Source organism: Pongo pygmaeus, chromosome 2, assembly GCF_028885625.2.
Source record: "Pongo pygmaeus isolate AG05252 chromosome 2, NHGRI_mPonPyg2-v2.0_pri, whole genome shotgun sequence".
Lineage (NCBI taxonomy): Eukaryota > Metazoa > Chordata > Mammalia > Primates > Hominidae > Pongo > Pongo pygmaeus.
In genome coordinates this window covers 152,069,689-152,083,726 of record NC_085930.1, presented here as the reverse complement: position 1 = coordinate 152,083,726, position 14,038 = coordinate 152,069,689, and the positions used below count along the sequence as shown (strand labels likewise).

Genomic DNA, 14,038 nt, shown 5'->3' with positions numbered 1-14,038 from the left:
TCTGCCAGGCTTTGGTATCAGGATGATGCTGGCCTCATAAAATGAGTTAGGGAGGATTCCCTCTTTTTTCTATTGACTGGAATAGTTTCAGAAGGAATGGTACCAGCTCCTCCTTGTACCTCTGGTAGAATTCGGCTGGAAATCCATCTGGTCCTGGACTTTTTTTGGTTGGTAAGCTATTAATTATTGCCTCAATTTCAGAGCCTGTTATTGGTCTATTCAGAGATTCAACTTCCTCCTGGTTTAGTCTTGGGAGGGTGTATGTGTCGAGGAATTTATCCATTTCTTCTAGATTTTCTAGTTTATTTGCATAGAGGTGTTTATAGTATTCTCTGATGGTAGTTTGTATTTCTGTGGGATCGGTGGTGATATCCCCTTTATCATTTTTTATTGCATCTATTTGATTCTTCTCTTTTTTCTTCTTTATTAGTCTTGCTAGTGGTCTATCAATTTTGTTGATCTTTTCAAAAAACCAGCTCCTGTATTTGTTGATTTTTTTGAAGGGTTTTTTATGTCTCTATTTCCTTCATTTCTGCTCTGATCTTAGTTATTTCTTGCCTTCTGCTAGCTTTTGAATGTGTTTGCTCTTGGTTTTCTAGTTCTTTTAATTGTGATGTTAGGGTGTCAATTTTAGATCTTTCCTGCTTTTTCTTGTAGGCATTTAGTGCTATAAATTTCCCTCTACACACTGCTTTGAATGTGTCCCAGAGATTCCAGTATGTTGTGTCTTTGTTCTGGTTGGTTTCAAAGAACATCTTTATTTCTGCCTTCATTTCGTTATGTACCCAGTAGTCATTCAGGAGCAGGTTATTCAGTTTCCATGTAGTTGAGTAGTTTTGAGTGAGTTTCTTAATCCTGAGTTCTAGTTTGATTGCACTGTGGTCTGAGAGACAGTTTGTTATCATTTCTGTTCTTTTACATTTGCTGAGGAGTGCTTTACTTCCAACTAAGTGGTCAATTTTGGAATAGGTGTGGTGTGGTGCTGAGAAGAATGTATATTCTGTTGATTTTGGGGTGGAGAGTTCTGTAGATGTCTATTAGGTCTGCTTGGTGCAGAGCTGAGTTCAATTCCTGGATGTCCTTGTTAACTTTCTGTCTCGATCTGTCTAATGTTGACAGTGGGGTGTTAAAGTCTCCCATTATTATTGTGTGGGAGTCTAAGTCTCTTTGTAGGTCTCTAAGGACTTGCTTTATGAATCTGGGTGTTCCTGTATTGGGTGTATGTATATTTAGGATAGTTAGCTCTTCTTGTTGAGTTGATCCCTTTACCGTTATGTAGTGGCCTTCTTTGTCTCTTTTGATCTTTGTTGGTTTAAAGTCTGTTTTATCAGAGACTAGGATTGCAACCCCTGCCTTTGTTTTCCGTTTGCTTGGTAGATCTTCTTCCATCCCTTTGAGCCTGTGTGTGTCTCTGCATGTGAGATGGGTCTCCTGAATACAGCACACTGATTGGTCTTGAGTCTTTATGCAATTTGCCAGTCTGTGTCTTTAAATTGGAGCGTTTAGCCCATTTACATTTAAAGTTAATATTGTTATGTGTGAATTTGATCCTGTCATTATGATGTTAGCTGGTTATTTTGCTCGTTAGTTGATGCAGTTTCTTCCTAGCCTCGATGGTCTTTACAATTTGGCATGTTTTTGCAGTGGCTGGTACTGGTTGTTCCTTTCCATGTTTAGTGCCTCCTTCAGGAGCTCTTGTAGGGCAGGCCTGGTGGTGACAAAATCTCTCATCATTTGCTTGTCTGTAAAGGATTTTATTTCTCCTTCACTTATGAAGCTTAGTTTGGCTGGATATGAAATTCTGGGTTGAAAATTCTTTTCTTTAAGAATGTTGAATATTGGCCGCCACTCTTTTCTGGCTTGTAGAGTTTCTGCCGAGAGATCAGCTGTTAGTCTGATGGGCTTCCCTTTTTGGGTAACCCGACCTTTCTCTCTGGCTGCCCTTAACATTTTTTCCTTCATTTCAACTTTGGTGAATCTAACAATTATGTATCTTGGAATTGCTCTTCTGGAGGAGTATCTTTGCGGCATTCTCTGTATTTCTTGAATTTGAATGTTGGCCTGCCTTGCTAGGTTGGGGAAGTTCTCCTGGATAATATCCTGCAGAGTGGTTTCCAACTTGGTTCCATTCTCCCCGTCACTTTCAGATACACCAATTAGACATAGATTTGGTCTTTTCACATAGTCCCATATTTCTTGGAGGCTTTGTTTGTTTCTTTTTACTCTTTTTTCTCTAAACTTCTCACTTCATTTCATTCATCTGATCTTCAATCACTGATACCTTTTCTTCCAGTTGATCAAATCGGCTACTGAAGCTTGTGCATTCATCCCATAGTTCTCGTGCCATGGTTTTCAGCTCCATCAGGTCATTTAAGGACTTCTCTACACTGGTTATTCTAGTTAGCCATTCGTCTAATCTTTTTTCAAAGTTTTTACCTTCTTTGTCATAGGTTTGAACTTCCTCCTTTAGCTCAGAGAAGTTTGATCATTTGAAGCCTTCTCTCAACTCGTCAAAGTCATTTTCCATCCAGCTTTGTTCCATTGCTGGCGAGAGCTGCGTTCCTTTGGAGGGGGAGAGGCGCTCTGATTTTTAGAATTTTCAGCTTTTCTGCTCTGTTTTTTCCCCGTCTTTGCTGTTTTATCTACCTTTGGTCTTTGATGATGGTGATGTACAGATGGGGTTTTGGTGTGGATGTCCTTTCTGTTTTTTAGTTTTCCTTCTAACAGTCAGGACCCTCAGCTGCAAGTCTGTTGGAGTTTGCTGGAGGTCCACTGCAGACTCTGTTTGCCTGGGTATCAGCAGCGGAGGCTGCAGAACAGCAAATATTGCTGAACAGCAAAAGGTGCTGCCTGATCGTTCCTCTGGAAGCTTCATCTCAGAGGGGTACCCAGCCATGTGAAGTGTCAGTCTGCCCCTACTTGGGGGGGGTGCCTCCCAGTTAGGCTACTCAGGGGTCAGAGACCCACTTGAGGAGGCAATCTGTCTGTTCTCAGATCTCAAACTCCATGCTGGGAGAACCACTACTCTCTTCAAAGCTGTCAGACAGGGACATTTAAGTCTGCAGAGGATTCTGCTGCCTTTTTTTGGCTATGCCCTGCCTCCGGAGGTGGAGTCTACAGAGGCAGGCAGGCAGGCCTCCTTGAGCTGCGGTGGGCTCCACCTAGTTCAAGCTTCCTGGCCGCTTTGTTTACCTACTCAAGCGTCAGCAATGGTGGGCACCCCTCCCCCAGCCTTGCTGCTGCCTTGCAGTTCAATCTCAAACTGCTGTGCTAGCAATGAGCGAGGCTCTGTGGGTGTGGGACCCTCTGAGCCAGACACAGGATATAATCTCCTGGTGTGCCGTTTGCTAAGACCATTGGAAAAGCTTAGTATTAGGGTGGGAGTGACCCAATTTTCCAGGTGCTGTCTGTCACAGCTTCCCTTGACTAGGAAATGGAATTCCCTGACCCCTTGCACTTCCCAGGTGAGGTGATGCCTCGCCCTGCTTCGGCTCACACTTGGTGGGCTGCACCCAGTGTCCTGCACCCACTGTCGGACAAGCCTCAGTGAGATGAACCTGGTACCTCAGTTGGAAATGCAGAAATCACCCATCTTCTGCATTGCTCACGCTGGGAGCTGTAGACTGGAGCTGTTCTTATTCGGCCATCTTGGAACAATTCACCCCTTACATGTATTATCCCACAACAGCCTATGACATATTTACCATTCCTATCTCCGTTTTGTGGAAAAGGAAACTGAGGTACAGTTTCCTGCCTACAGTCACACAAGTAAGTGATAGGAACAGACATTCAGAATGACTAACTCCTAATGTTCATGCTCTGTGCCTCTTCTTAGCTGTACCTAGTACTTTCAGTCAACTTTCAGTCAAGAGTTAAAGATAGACCGCACCCTTCTTTAGTCTGATCAGCCTGATAGAGTTTCATGAAATCCATTCCATCTCCATAATCTCTAGGAGAAAAGTAAATGGCATATGGGCAACCTTGGAATACCAGGACAGGAATGTTGCATGAATCCTTGACCCAGCTGTTTTCAATTTGGTAATGAGACAAGTCCCAGGAGTAGAAAAATGGACCTAGCAAAGCATATGAGTACCAGTCAATGACAGTGTGTCCATGCAGTGGTGGAAACCCAGAGGGGCACCACTGCTCTCAGCAGCATCCCAGCTCTGCATCTTCATCTCCTATGGAGGGGCTCACAATCATATCACATACTTCATGTCCCCAAATTATAGAACCCCCCTTTCTTCCTTCTTCTCCCTCTAACCCCTTAAATAAGATGTCCAAACTGTCTTTATGTACTTGACATGCCACACCCTTCTCCAGCTTCCATGAATATTCCCAGTCCATTGATCTTAACCTTGAAGAACTCATTATCCCTTCCTTATTCTTAGACTTTACCTTTTGGTCAGAATCTCCACTTCAAACAAGCAACTAGACAAAACTCTGAGGGGGTTGCTATTTTTCTTAAGTTAATAACAATGTAGAGAGCTGACTTTGCTTCAGTCACAATAGAAGTGCTCAGATCTGATCTTACTGACCCTGAGTTTCGGTTTTATCTTTTAACAGGATGTCCCTTGGGGGAAATTCCCATGCACATGCTTCTCCTTCTTTAATATGGCTAATGGTAGGGTGAACCATTCAAGTGTCCAGAGTAGAAACTCAAACACCTCAATACTTTCCACTTCTTCCCACAGTGAGCCTGTCATGCACAATGGCCCTCACCACCCCTTCATGTATACGTCTCTGAAATCTCTCTCTTCTTTTCCACCACTGCTAACTTAGTTAGACCCTAATGAACTCTTGGTTGGACCATTGCAGTAGACTACTAAATGACCTCCATGCCTCCAGTTTCTTTTTTTTTCTTTTCTATCCCAACCTGAAGACAACCACCAGTTTAATATCACAATGTATACCTCCAGTGATCTTTCTAAAACATAAATGTAATTATTTCACCCCCTACTGCCTACAGAGAAACAAAAACATAAGCATAGCACTCAAGATTCTTCATAATTTGGCCTTAATTTACTTTCTAGTGTCATCCAAAGCAACTCTGTCCACCTCTGTGTTCATGACCCTCACAGTCTAGCCACACAAAACTATTCATGATGTTCCAACCTACTTTGTTCCACTATGCCTTTGCCCATGCCGTGCCTGGAGTCCCCTCCCCTAACCTTTTCTCTTACCATTAAACTCATTCTCACTTTTCAGTGTCCATCTCCTCTGTGAAACGTACCTAATTGCTCCATAGCTCATCTTGATTGGGCTCTTTGTTGGTGTGTTCAAATAATTAATGTACAATGCTTATCACACCATACTGTGGTTCTTTGCTTCCAATCTGTTTTTCCCATTAGATCTTGGGTCATTGATGGCAGGAATCCTATCATTGACCTTTATATCCTAGCATCTGTCATTTATGGAAAAGCCACCCTTGTCTTTAACCTATATTGTGTCTATGACTCAATGTAGGGTACATACATTTCTCTAATAATAACAGCACTAACAAGGAGAGCATCAACTAATATTTCATGAGTGCTTCCTAGATGGCAGCCAATATTTTATATATTTTATTAACTCATTTCATCCTTAATGAAATAGATACATGCTTATCCCCACTTATAGTTGGGAAAACTGAGATTTGCAAAGGTTAACTAATTTGTCTCAAAATTATACAAGTAGCAAATAATGGAAGTGAAATTTGAATCCATGCAACCTGATTCCAGGATCCAAATTCTTAACTACTGTGCCACACTTAAATAACAAAATGAACTGAGTTTTTTCACTTACTTTAGTTTATTTTCTTGTTTCCCAAAACAAAATTAAAATATTTGAATTATTAATTGTATTAATGTTGGTCTTACACAAGCTCCAGGATTATTTAGTCCAATAATACAGGGTGCAGTAGCAGATGTTGGCCCCCAAGTGATATTCTCATGGCTACACAATAGTCCCCAAACCTCAGTGGGTATCTTTCAGACTCCTCCATTGTCAAGCTGTATTTATGTGCTCAATATCCAGCCACTCTTCCCTTACTGAAAATGTCATTTTTTACACTTTGCCATCAAAAGCAGGTCTTAGAGGAAATAATGTATCTTCCCCACCACCCAGCCCCTGTCACCAGGGAGCTCAAAAGAATCAAAACTGCACCTAAGACTATTGGAATTCACACAATGAAACTAAGCCCTAGTAGTATTTCAGTGGCTTTTCGGAGGTGCTAAGTGGTAAGAATCAGAATGGAATTTGTTAGCTTTCGTGGGAAAAGTGAGCCTTTTGTTAGTTACCTTGCTTTCCCTCTGAGAAAAACCCAACTTTGGGGCATTTTTTTTTTTTAACTGTGGTTGGGTATAAGAGCATCCTGAGATTTTAATATGTCTAATAAAACTCACCAAAGAATGGAAGTGCAATAGGAAGGGAGGGTGCATTATGGTACACAAGAGATGTGTTTTGCTCAGAAAAGGGAGCTTGATGCTCATTATAAATGAGGAATCCGGAGTGAGATGTATGAGGGCACAGCTGGGAATATGTGCAAAGCTTGCCTTCATTTCCATTTGAATACCATAGAGGCAGCATTCAACTTGCTTAAAATTAAAAGGTGCATCAGGAATGCAAAACATCATATAAAATTTTAACCAGGCTTTTTTAGTTGCTTTCTAATTCTTTGCTGGTTCTTAATTTCCCTATTTTTTTCTATATTTATTTCTCTATATTTTCTATATTTTCCCTCCATCCTCAGCTTACCTTTTCTAAGGTTGCATGCACCTTTACAGTTATTTATCCACCACGGGCACCTATTCTTTATAAAAATGTATTTTTCTTTCCTTTTCACCTTCCTTTTCTTTGCTTGCTTTCTGCTCAGCTCTTCCCTCTTCCTTTTTTCTCCTTGCTCTTCAGACACCTTCTTTTCCTTCTTTGTTGCCTTATTACCCTAACTAGTCTACCAATAAATTACAAATAATTCCAAACCAGGCGAGGCACAGTGGCTCACACCTGTAATCCCAGCACTTTGGGAAGCCAAGGTGGATGGATCACTTGAGCCCAGGAGTTTGAGACCAGCCTGGGCAACATGGCAAAACCCCATCTCTACTGAAAATACAAAAATTAGCTGGGTGTGGTGGCATACACCTGTAATCCCAGCTACTCGGGAGGCTAAGGCAAAAGAATCACTTGAACCCAGGAGGTGGAGGTTGCAGTGAACCAAGAACATATCGCTATACTCCAGCCTGGGTGACAGAATGAGACTGTGTCTCAAAAACAAAAGAAATAAATTTTAAAAAAATCAAAACCCGGGAAGCTTGGCCCTCTTTAAACAGAAACAATGTTTTGCTATGAGACCAGAAATCGTTGCTGTACACTGGCTGCTCCTTGTGGCTCAACTGTGGTTGTTGCTATATATTCAAAGGTTGCCCAGTGCAGAAACAAGGACTAGGAGGGCTTGTCTCTGAAAGTAATAAGTAACTGAGCTCTGGCCCCACTGATCAGTACTGAAAAATAATAATATCAAAAATAGCTGCTAACATTCTTAAAAACTTACTATATAACAGGTCCTAAGCTATTTTCCTATTTAATCCTCACCACAACCCTGTGAAATGAGTTCTCTAATTATCTCCATTGTACTGGTGAGGAAACCAAGATGGAGACAGAGTGAGTGACACAGGTCACAGAGCAAGTGAGAGGCAGAGCCACATTTTTCAACCCAGGTAGTCTGGCTCCAAACAACTTTCTTGACAGCTGGGTTTCACTGACCCTTGAACAACTACAGGGTAATCATGAAGTCATCATCAGATTCCAGCTAGGGCTGATGTATACTGTAGAGCTTGCCCTGCATGGCTGGGTATAAACAGACAGGTGAGCAAAGGGTGAGCCAGGGTCACCAAAGACAGAGCAAAGTGATCTCCGGTGCCCAGAAGGAATTCTGTTTGGGAGCAGACAGCAGAGTTGGAGGAGTACAGCTACTTCACTCCAAGTCTCAGTAACTTCTAGTGATGGGAGATCTGAGACCTAGGAAGGGCATCGTGGTAGATGGGCCAAGGTGGTGATCAGACAGAAGTGAGGACAGTGCTTGAAGTTCAGGAAAGAAGGCAGGGTATTGTACAAGTTCAGTGGTGGCCAGCATGGCCCAAAATACCAGCCTGGAGTTTGGAGAGAGGGGGTCCAGTCCATGGGAGAGAAATTGGCAGATTATTGTATGGCCAGAGCTCAGGGACTGTATTTGGTACCGGGGCTCAGAAACAAGGACAAGTCCAGTTACCGGACCCAGGACACTGTCCAGATCAGATGAGCAGAAAGGGTGGCTAGCTTAACATTGAGGGAGAGGTGCTAAAGACCCTTGGATGTCACCTAAGGAGGTTGGACTTCATACTGTGATCTCACCTGGGGGACTGCTATATACATGTAACACCACAAACTGGGACGATATTATGTCTTCTTTCTAATCTCTCAAAAACTCGTTACGTATAAATGATCTTTTGTGCACAAAAGTGGATGCTCATGCATTAAAAAGAGCTGTAAAAATTTGTTTAAAGTGAGTGGATACGTTGTTAGCCCTAAAATAATGTCAGTTCCATATTCTGACTTGCTTTCTTGAAGAGGAGAGTAAGAGATACAGATGTAGTTGGCATGTTTGCATACCCCTTGGGATGCTGTGTGAAGGTGCCATGCATGTCTATGTCAGCTTATATATCACAATGGAGAAAAGGCAGAAAATTGCCCTCCAAGGCAATGGGAGTTGGTCTGAGGGGGTGCAAAGGTATTATAAGAACAATTGTGTGTGATTGTAAGCCCTTCTATAATATTTGAATTCGATAGATAGATAGAAAATGAAAATAAAAATAAATTTGACTATCAGGGTTAGTCCTACAGTAAATTAAAGGGGTGGGGGTCATAGGGACAATATGTCAACATATTGTCACAGCCAGGAAAAATAAAGGCAATCTAACTGGCAGATACAATAATTAAAAAAAAAAAAAAAGACAGTAGTCAGGGACCATTTAACGTGATCATAAAAAGGTTCATACACATCTCGGAAATCATTATAATGCAGCAAGTGTCAGACTTTATGGGACCAGTTGCAATGCCGAGTCCTCCAGTTAAGATTAGAATGTCCCCCTTACACCCTATTTAAGGAGGCAGGTAGCCAAGAAACATATATTAGCCAGATTTTCATCAAAAGTAGCTAATATCACAAGCGAAAGAAGGCATTGTTTCCTTCATGGCGCTTAAGCTGTGGTACATTTTTTATATTATCCTCATTGAACCTCCCAAATCATATGCCCTGTGTGGGCAAGGACCATGTTCACCCTGGCTTCCCCAGGAGGGAAGCACCTTTCATGGAGGTTCTCTTTCCTCAAGCCACTTGTGGCATTTGTCCTGCTCTGGACCTGCCCTGAAATGAGATGTGGGAGGAGGTGCAGTCTTCTTCCCAGTCAGGTCTCTGAGATGCCTTCCACTGAGTCCCCATCAAATGAAAGAATTTCATCCACTTCCTCTGCACCATCTAGCTGTGCGGGAATGTCTGCTCTGATTGCTGCTGCAAAGAAAAGCTTCCACTTTAGTGAAAGGCCTCAGTGCTGCCTCAAACGTTAAATGTTGGGCTTCTTATAAAATTCTATTTCTGTCCTCTCCGGGTTTCTAGACAAAGACCTAGAAAAAGGCCCTAAGCAGATACAGTGGTGGGAGCCCCATGATCCTCAGTTCAGTTCACGGTCAACCTGGGTGCCCAGCAGCTTCCTCCCTGAGATCTGGGCTTATCCAGCGATGAAGCCTCTAGGGAGCAGCCAGCACCTGCTGGAGGGCTCTGATCCACCACAGAGCTGTGAGAGTGGCCTGGCCCCATGAGAGAAAGGGGCTGGGAGCCTCCACACCTGGGTCCCACTACCAGGGGCAGGCCACCCCCACCCCTCTCTACACTGCTGTTCTCCCCTCATCCCTTCCCCTCTCCTTTCTCCTCACTGACATCCTTTCCCTCTCTCCTCCCCTTCCCCTTCTTGTTCCTTCTCAGATGACATAAATCAAATAGCTAGTTTTTCTACCCCATGAATCAAAGATTCCTCCCCTCCAGAGGCTCTTCCCAGTGACCTAAAGGCAAAAAATTCAGCACAAAATAAATAGCTATTAATTTGTCCCCTTGGTTAGAGAGATGGGGCTATTCATGTCCAGAAGACACTTACCTGTGAAGAATCAGAGGTATTTTAAACAGGTGGGACTTTACCGTTACTGTTCTCTTTATAAGGAGTTACACATTTGCTTGACTGGAGGCTTCTCACATGGCCTTGCTTCCCCCACCCCAACAGCAGGACTGGAAGATGATTAGGGAGGTGTTTATGAGGAACAAGAGTTGAAGAAAAGTCCCTAAATGTCTAGCAAATGTGGATTCACAGGAAGGGCTCTGGTGCAGCTTGGGCCAGACCTCTCCCCAGCACTCCCACCCAGTCCAGCTGAAGCAGACAGAGGGACACTCTCTGGAAACAGAGAAAGTTTGAGTTTCAAGGCCCCTCACTTGGTCTGGCCCTCCAAGGCCGTGGGAAGATCCCCAGTACTGTGTTCCCATGGTCTTATATTTTTGTAAGATTTGCAAAAAAATATATAGTTTCAACACAGTTGGGTTCAACTGCTGTTTCTTTCCACTACAGCTTCCTTTTCCTCATACTTCTCCTCTGATCAAATGGTATTGGAATAGCTGTGGGCATTTGGGGGATCCAACTAAGGGGAAGCTGAATTGAGAGTGCATTTAGTTTAGATTGAATGCGATACATTTGTGTGGGCTGCAGTCACTTCTATGCATGGCTAAGACACTGCTGTCCACCCTGGAGTAGGAATGGCTTACAGGAATATTGCACAAGGCTGAATTAAATATAAATGTGTCCTATGGTGCCTGGCATCAGAAGTCTGTGGGTAGTGGAGGAAAAACAAGGTTTGAGATGGATTGAGCCAGACTGGGGACTCTGTTGAAAATTCTTCTAATCACGAGATGTATAAAATGCAGTTTTCATTGATGACTCATCAAAATGGAAATTCAGGAATATATTCAATGACAAAGCATGTACACTGATAAGTACACTGTGCATTGCTCATGGGAATTGCATAAAATAAAATTTATCAGAAATCTTGCATTTGCAGGGCATTACCCTGTAGCAGTGAGAAACATAGCAAGCGTGTCTGTGTGTGAGAAAGAGTGCTTTAATGCCTTCCAACTATCAACAATTTTGATCAGTCTTGCTAGAGGAAAGACTGCCTTATCTGTTTATTCTCTAATACAAAATCATTATCATATAAAGAGAGTAGCAAAGTCAGTAGGCAAAAATTCCAGAAGAAAGTTATTTTAGCAGAGTGTCAGACAGCTAATTAATTAAAATGTTTTGTATTTTTCCTGGGCTTTGAGAGGCCTATTGCATTTGCCAGCTTTAAAAACATATGTAATTTTTTTGTAACTTATCCTTCTGAAGAGTCACTTTCACTCCCAATTTTGTGTTTATATTTTCGCATTATTTTCCTTAAAGAGAGAGCCCCCAAATTGTATATGCCTCAGGCTCCACAGTCTGAATCCTCCCTATGGGGAGTCTCTAGAAAAATCTTCCGTTTACTCTGCCTCAAGAAACCCTGCTCCAGGCTGGGCACACAAATTCCCAGGGCATTTTGGTCAATGGGTGGTTGCAGAGGTACCAGGTTGCCTTCTTTCCAGAGTGTGTGTTTTTGGGGCTATGGAGGTCTTTTTCCTGATGGTTGCTGTCCTAGGTTCTTAGGGATGCTTACCTTGCCAGGAAAGACAGTAGTGAAGAGCTGCTGTTGATGCTTAATTTCTCCAGCATCCTGAGTCCCAGCTGTTCAAGTTCTTATTTTGGTATAAATCTGAGGTTCTTTTGATTCAAGAAGAGGTAGGATAGTTTTCTGCCAAATCTTTTCTCAGATTCACATTGTGTTTGGGTTAGGTCATCTGACACACAAGACTGTCTCATTCCTTCTGCAGCAGGGGATTGACCAGTTTTTGGTTTTCTTTAACAGAGTTGGCGTGGACCTGGATGAAAATCTGAAGGAAGACCCCTCCTCACAACACCAGGCAAGTCAAAGAAACCAATGCACATTATATAGAGATATGATTGTTCTGTTCCATAGGCTGTTCCATGTTTGTCCAGCATGTGACCAAGGAGCTATTTCTAAACGGAGCTTCCTCTGCTGATAAAACAAATGAGATTACAATAAAATACAAGGGAATTCAGGGTGTTAACTTCTAGCATATGAATGCTTAGAACTAGCATGTACTTGCAAGCCTCTCTATGGCAGCAGGAAGCCTGGAAACTTTACAAAGTACAAGCAATACCATGATGGCTCTTGGAATGAGGTACTTCATAGTTCAAATCCCTACCCAGCAACTTGCTAGCTAGCTGACTCAGTGAAATTTACACAAAGTATGTCCAATGCATGTTGCACAAACAACAAATTGACTTATTTCTCCTGGATAGCTTCTCATGTATCGGGTCTGAGGCCCAAAAAACTGTCTAGGTGATCCATCCTTGACTTAATTGAGCAACAATTATCTACAGAGACCTGAAAATCCTTTGGGGTAATTGTTTAGAACAATGAGCTCTTCCCTCATATATTAGTTCGTTTTCACAATGCTGATGAAGACATACCCAAGACTGGGTAATTTATACAGGAAAAAGGTTTAATGGACTTACAGTTCCACATGGCTGGGGAGGCCTCACAATCAGGGCAGAAGGCAAGGAAGAGCAAGTCACTTCTTACGTGGATGGTGGCAGTCAAAGAGAGAGCTTGTGCAGGGAAACTGTTTTTAAAAGCATCAGATCTAGTGAGACCCATTCACTCTCACAAGAACAGCATGGGAAAGACCCATGCCCATAATTCAACTACCTCCCACCAGGTTCCTCCCACAACACATGGGAATTGTGGGAATTAGAATTCAAGATGAGGTTTGGGTGGAACACAGCAAAACCATATCACCTCAAGTAGGGGAAATGCATTCTCCAAACTGAATTTGAACCTAACGTCAAAGTAGAATCTATCATTGTCAGTTTTGCACTAGTCATTTTACACTCAGTACTTGTCACAAATAAGCAAATATAGGGAAATTTTACACCTTTTTGCTGAAATTAGAAGTAGGCAGACATAGATATAATAGGAGAATATCATAAATAAGTGATATTGCTTAATGAATTGTGTTATGAGCGTATTTGTATTCTAAGGGAATCCCTCTCTCTTTTATTTCATGCTTGTTTTTCCAATAATGCCATCAATGAGGCACAACTGGTGAGTTTTCCTGGGCAAGACGCTGCTTTCCTGGCACACACAGATGCGAAAAAGAAAGGAACCTGTGCTCTGTGGAAAAGGCTGGGAAATTAAGTTGGTGATGATCCTGGCTCTCATGTACTTTGAGGTTTTTTGTCACATGTGTTCCAAGGCCAGGCAGTTTCCACAGACTCCATTGTCCAGGAAACACACCTAACTGCAGGATGGAGCACAGCAGGGGTGCCCAAAGCACTGGGATTAGAGCCAGCCTGGTAACCTTAGAAAGGAGATCAAAGCCCATCTCCTTACTCTGGTGGGATATAATGAATAGTCAGTAATGTCTGGTGGTGGCTGATTTTTAAAAAGCATTTTCATCTTGTGTAGGTCAAATAATTCATTCTCCTACCTTCAAGCAAAACTTTTATCTAAATTTTGTCCTTCTTGTATACCTTTTTTTAAAAGAAAGAAGAAAAGACACAATTATAAAATTCATCAAATAAAATTCTCTGTCTTCTTCTAACTGCCTAATATTCTACAATCACATATACCGTTGTTATTGGTAAAAATTTCCTGCTAGCCTAAATCCTTTCCAATTTAAATGTATTTTATTTTATCTCATTCATGTGACACTTTAAAACAAAGTTCATCATTGTTAAATCAGTAATAACTCTTACCTGAAGATATTATAGCAATTAAAGTCACTTTTTTATTAGAGAAATAGGATAGCATAACATAGAACAGTGAAAACTCTGTGATATTTGGGTCTTGGGCAAGGTGTTTACACCTTTGGGTCTCAGTTTCC

General features: G+C 42.1%; 1 protein-coding gene across 1 annotated transcript in view; it reads left to right on the top strand.

Moving 5' to 3' along the window:
• The window catches only part of SLC9A9 (solute carrier family 9 member A9), a 591,760-nt gene that overhangs the window by 456,188 nt on the left and 121,534 nt on the right, over positions 1-14,038 (top strand). Inside the window, exon 13 of the mRNA XM_054481518.2 lies at positions 11,995-12,049. Coding sequence (XP_054337493.1) covers positions 11,995-12,049 — 55 coding nt within the window. The remainder of the gene's footprint in view (positions 1-11,994; positions 12,050-14,038) is intronic.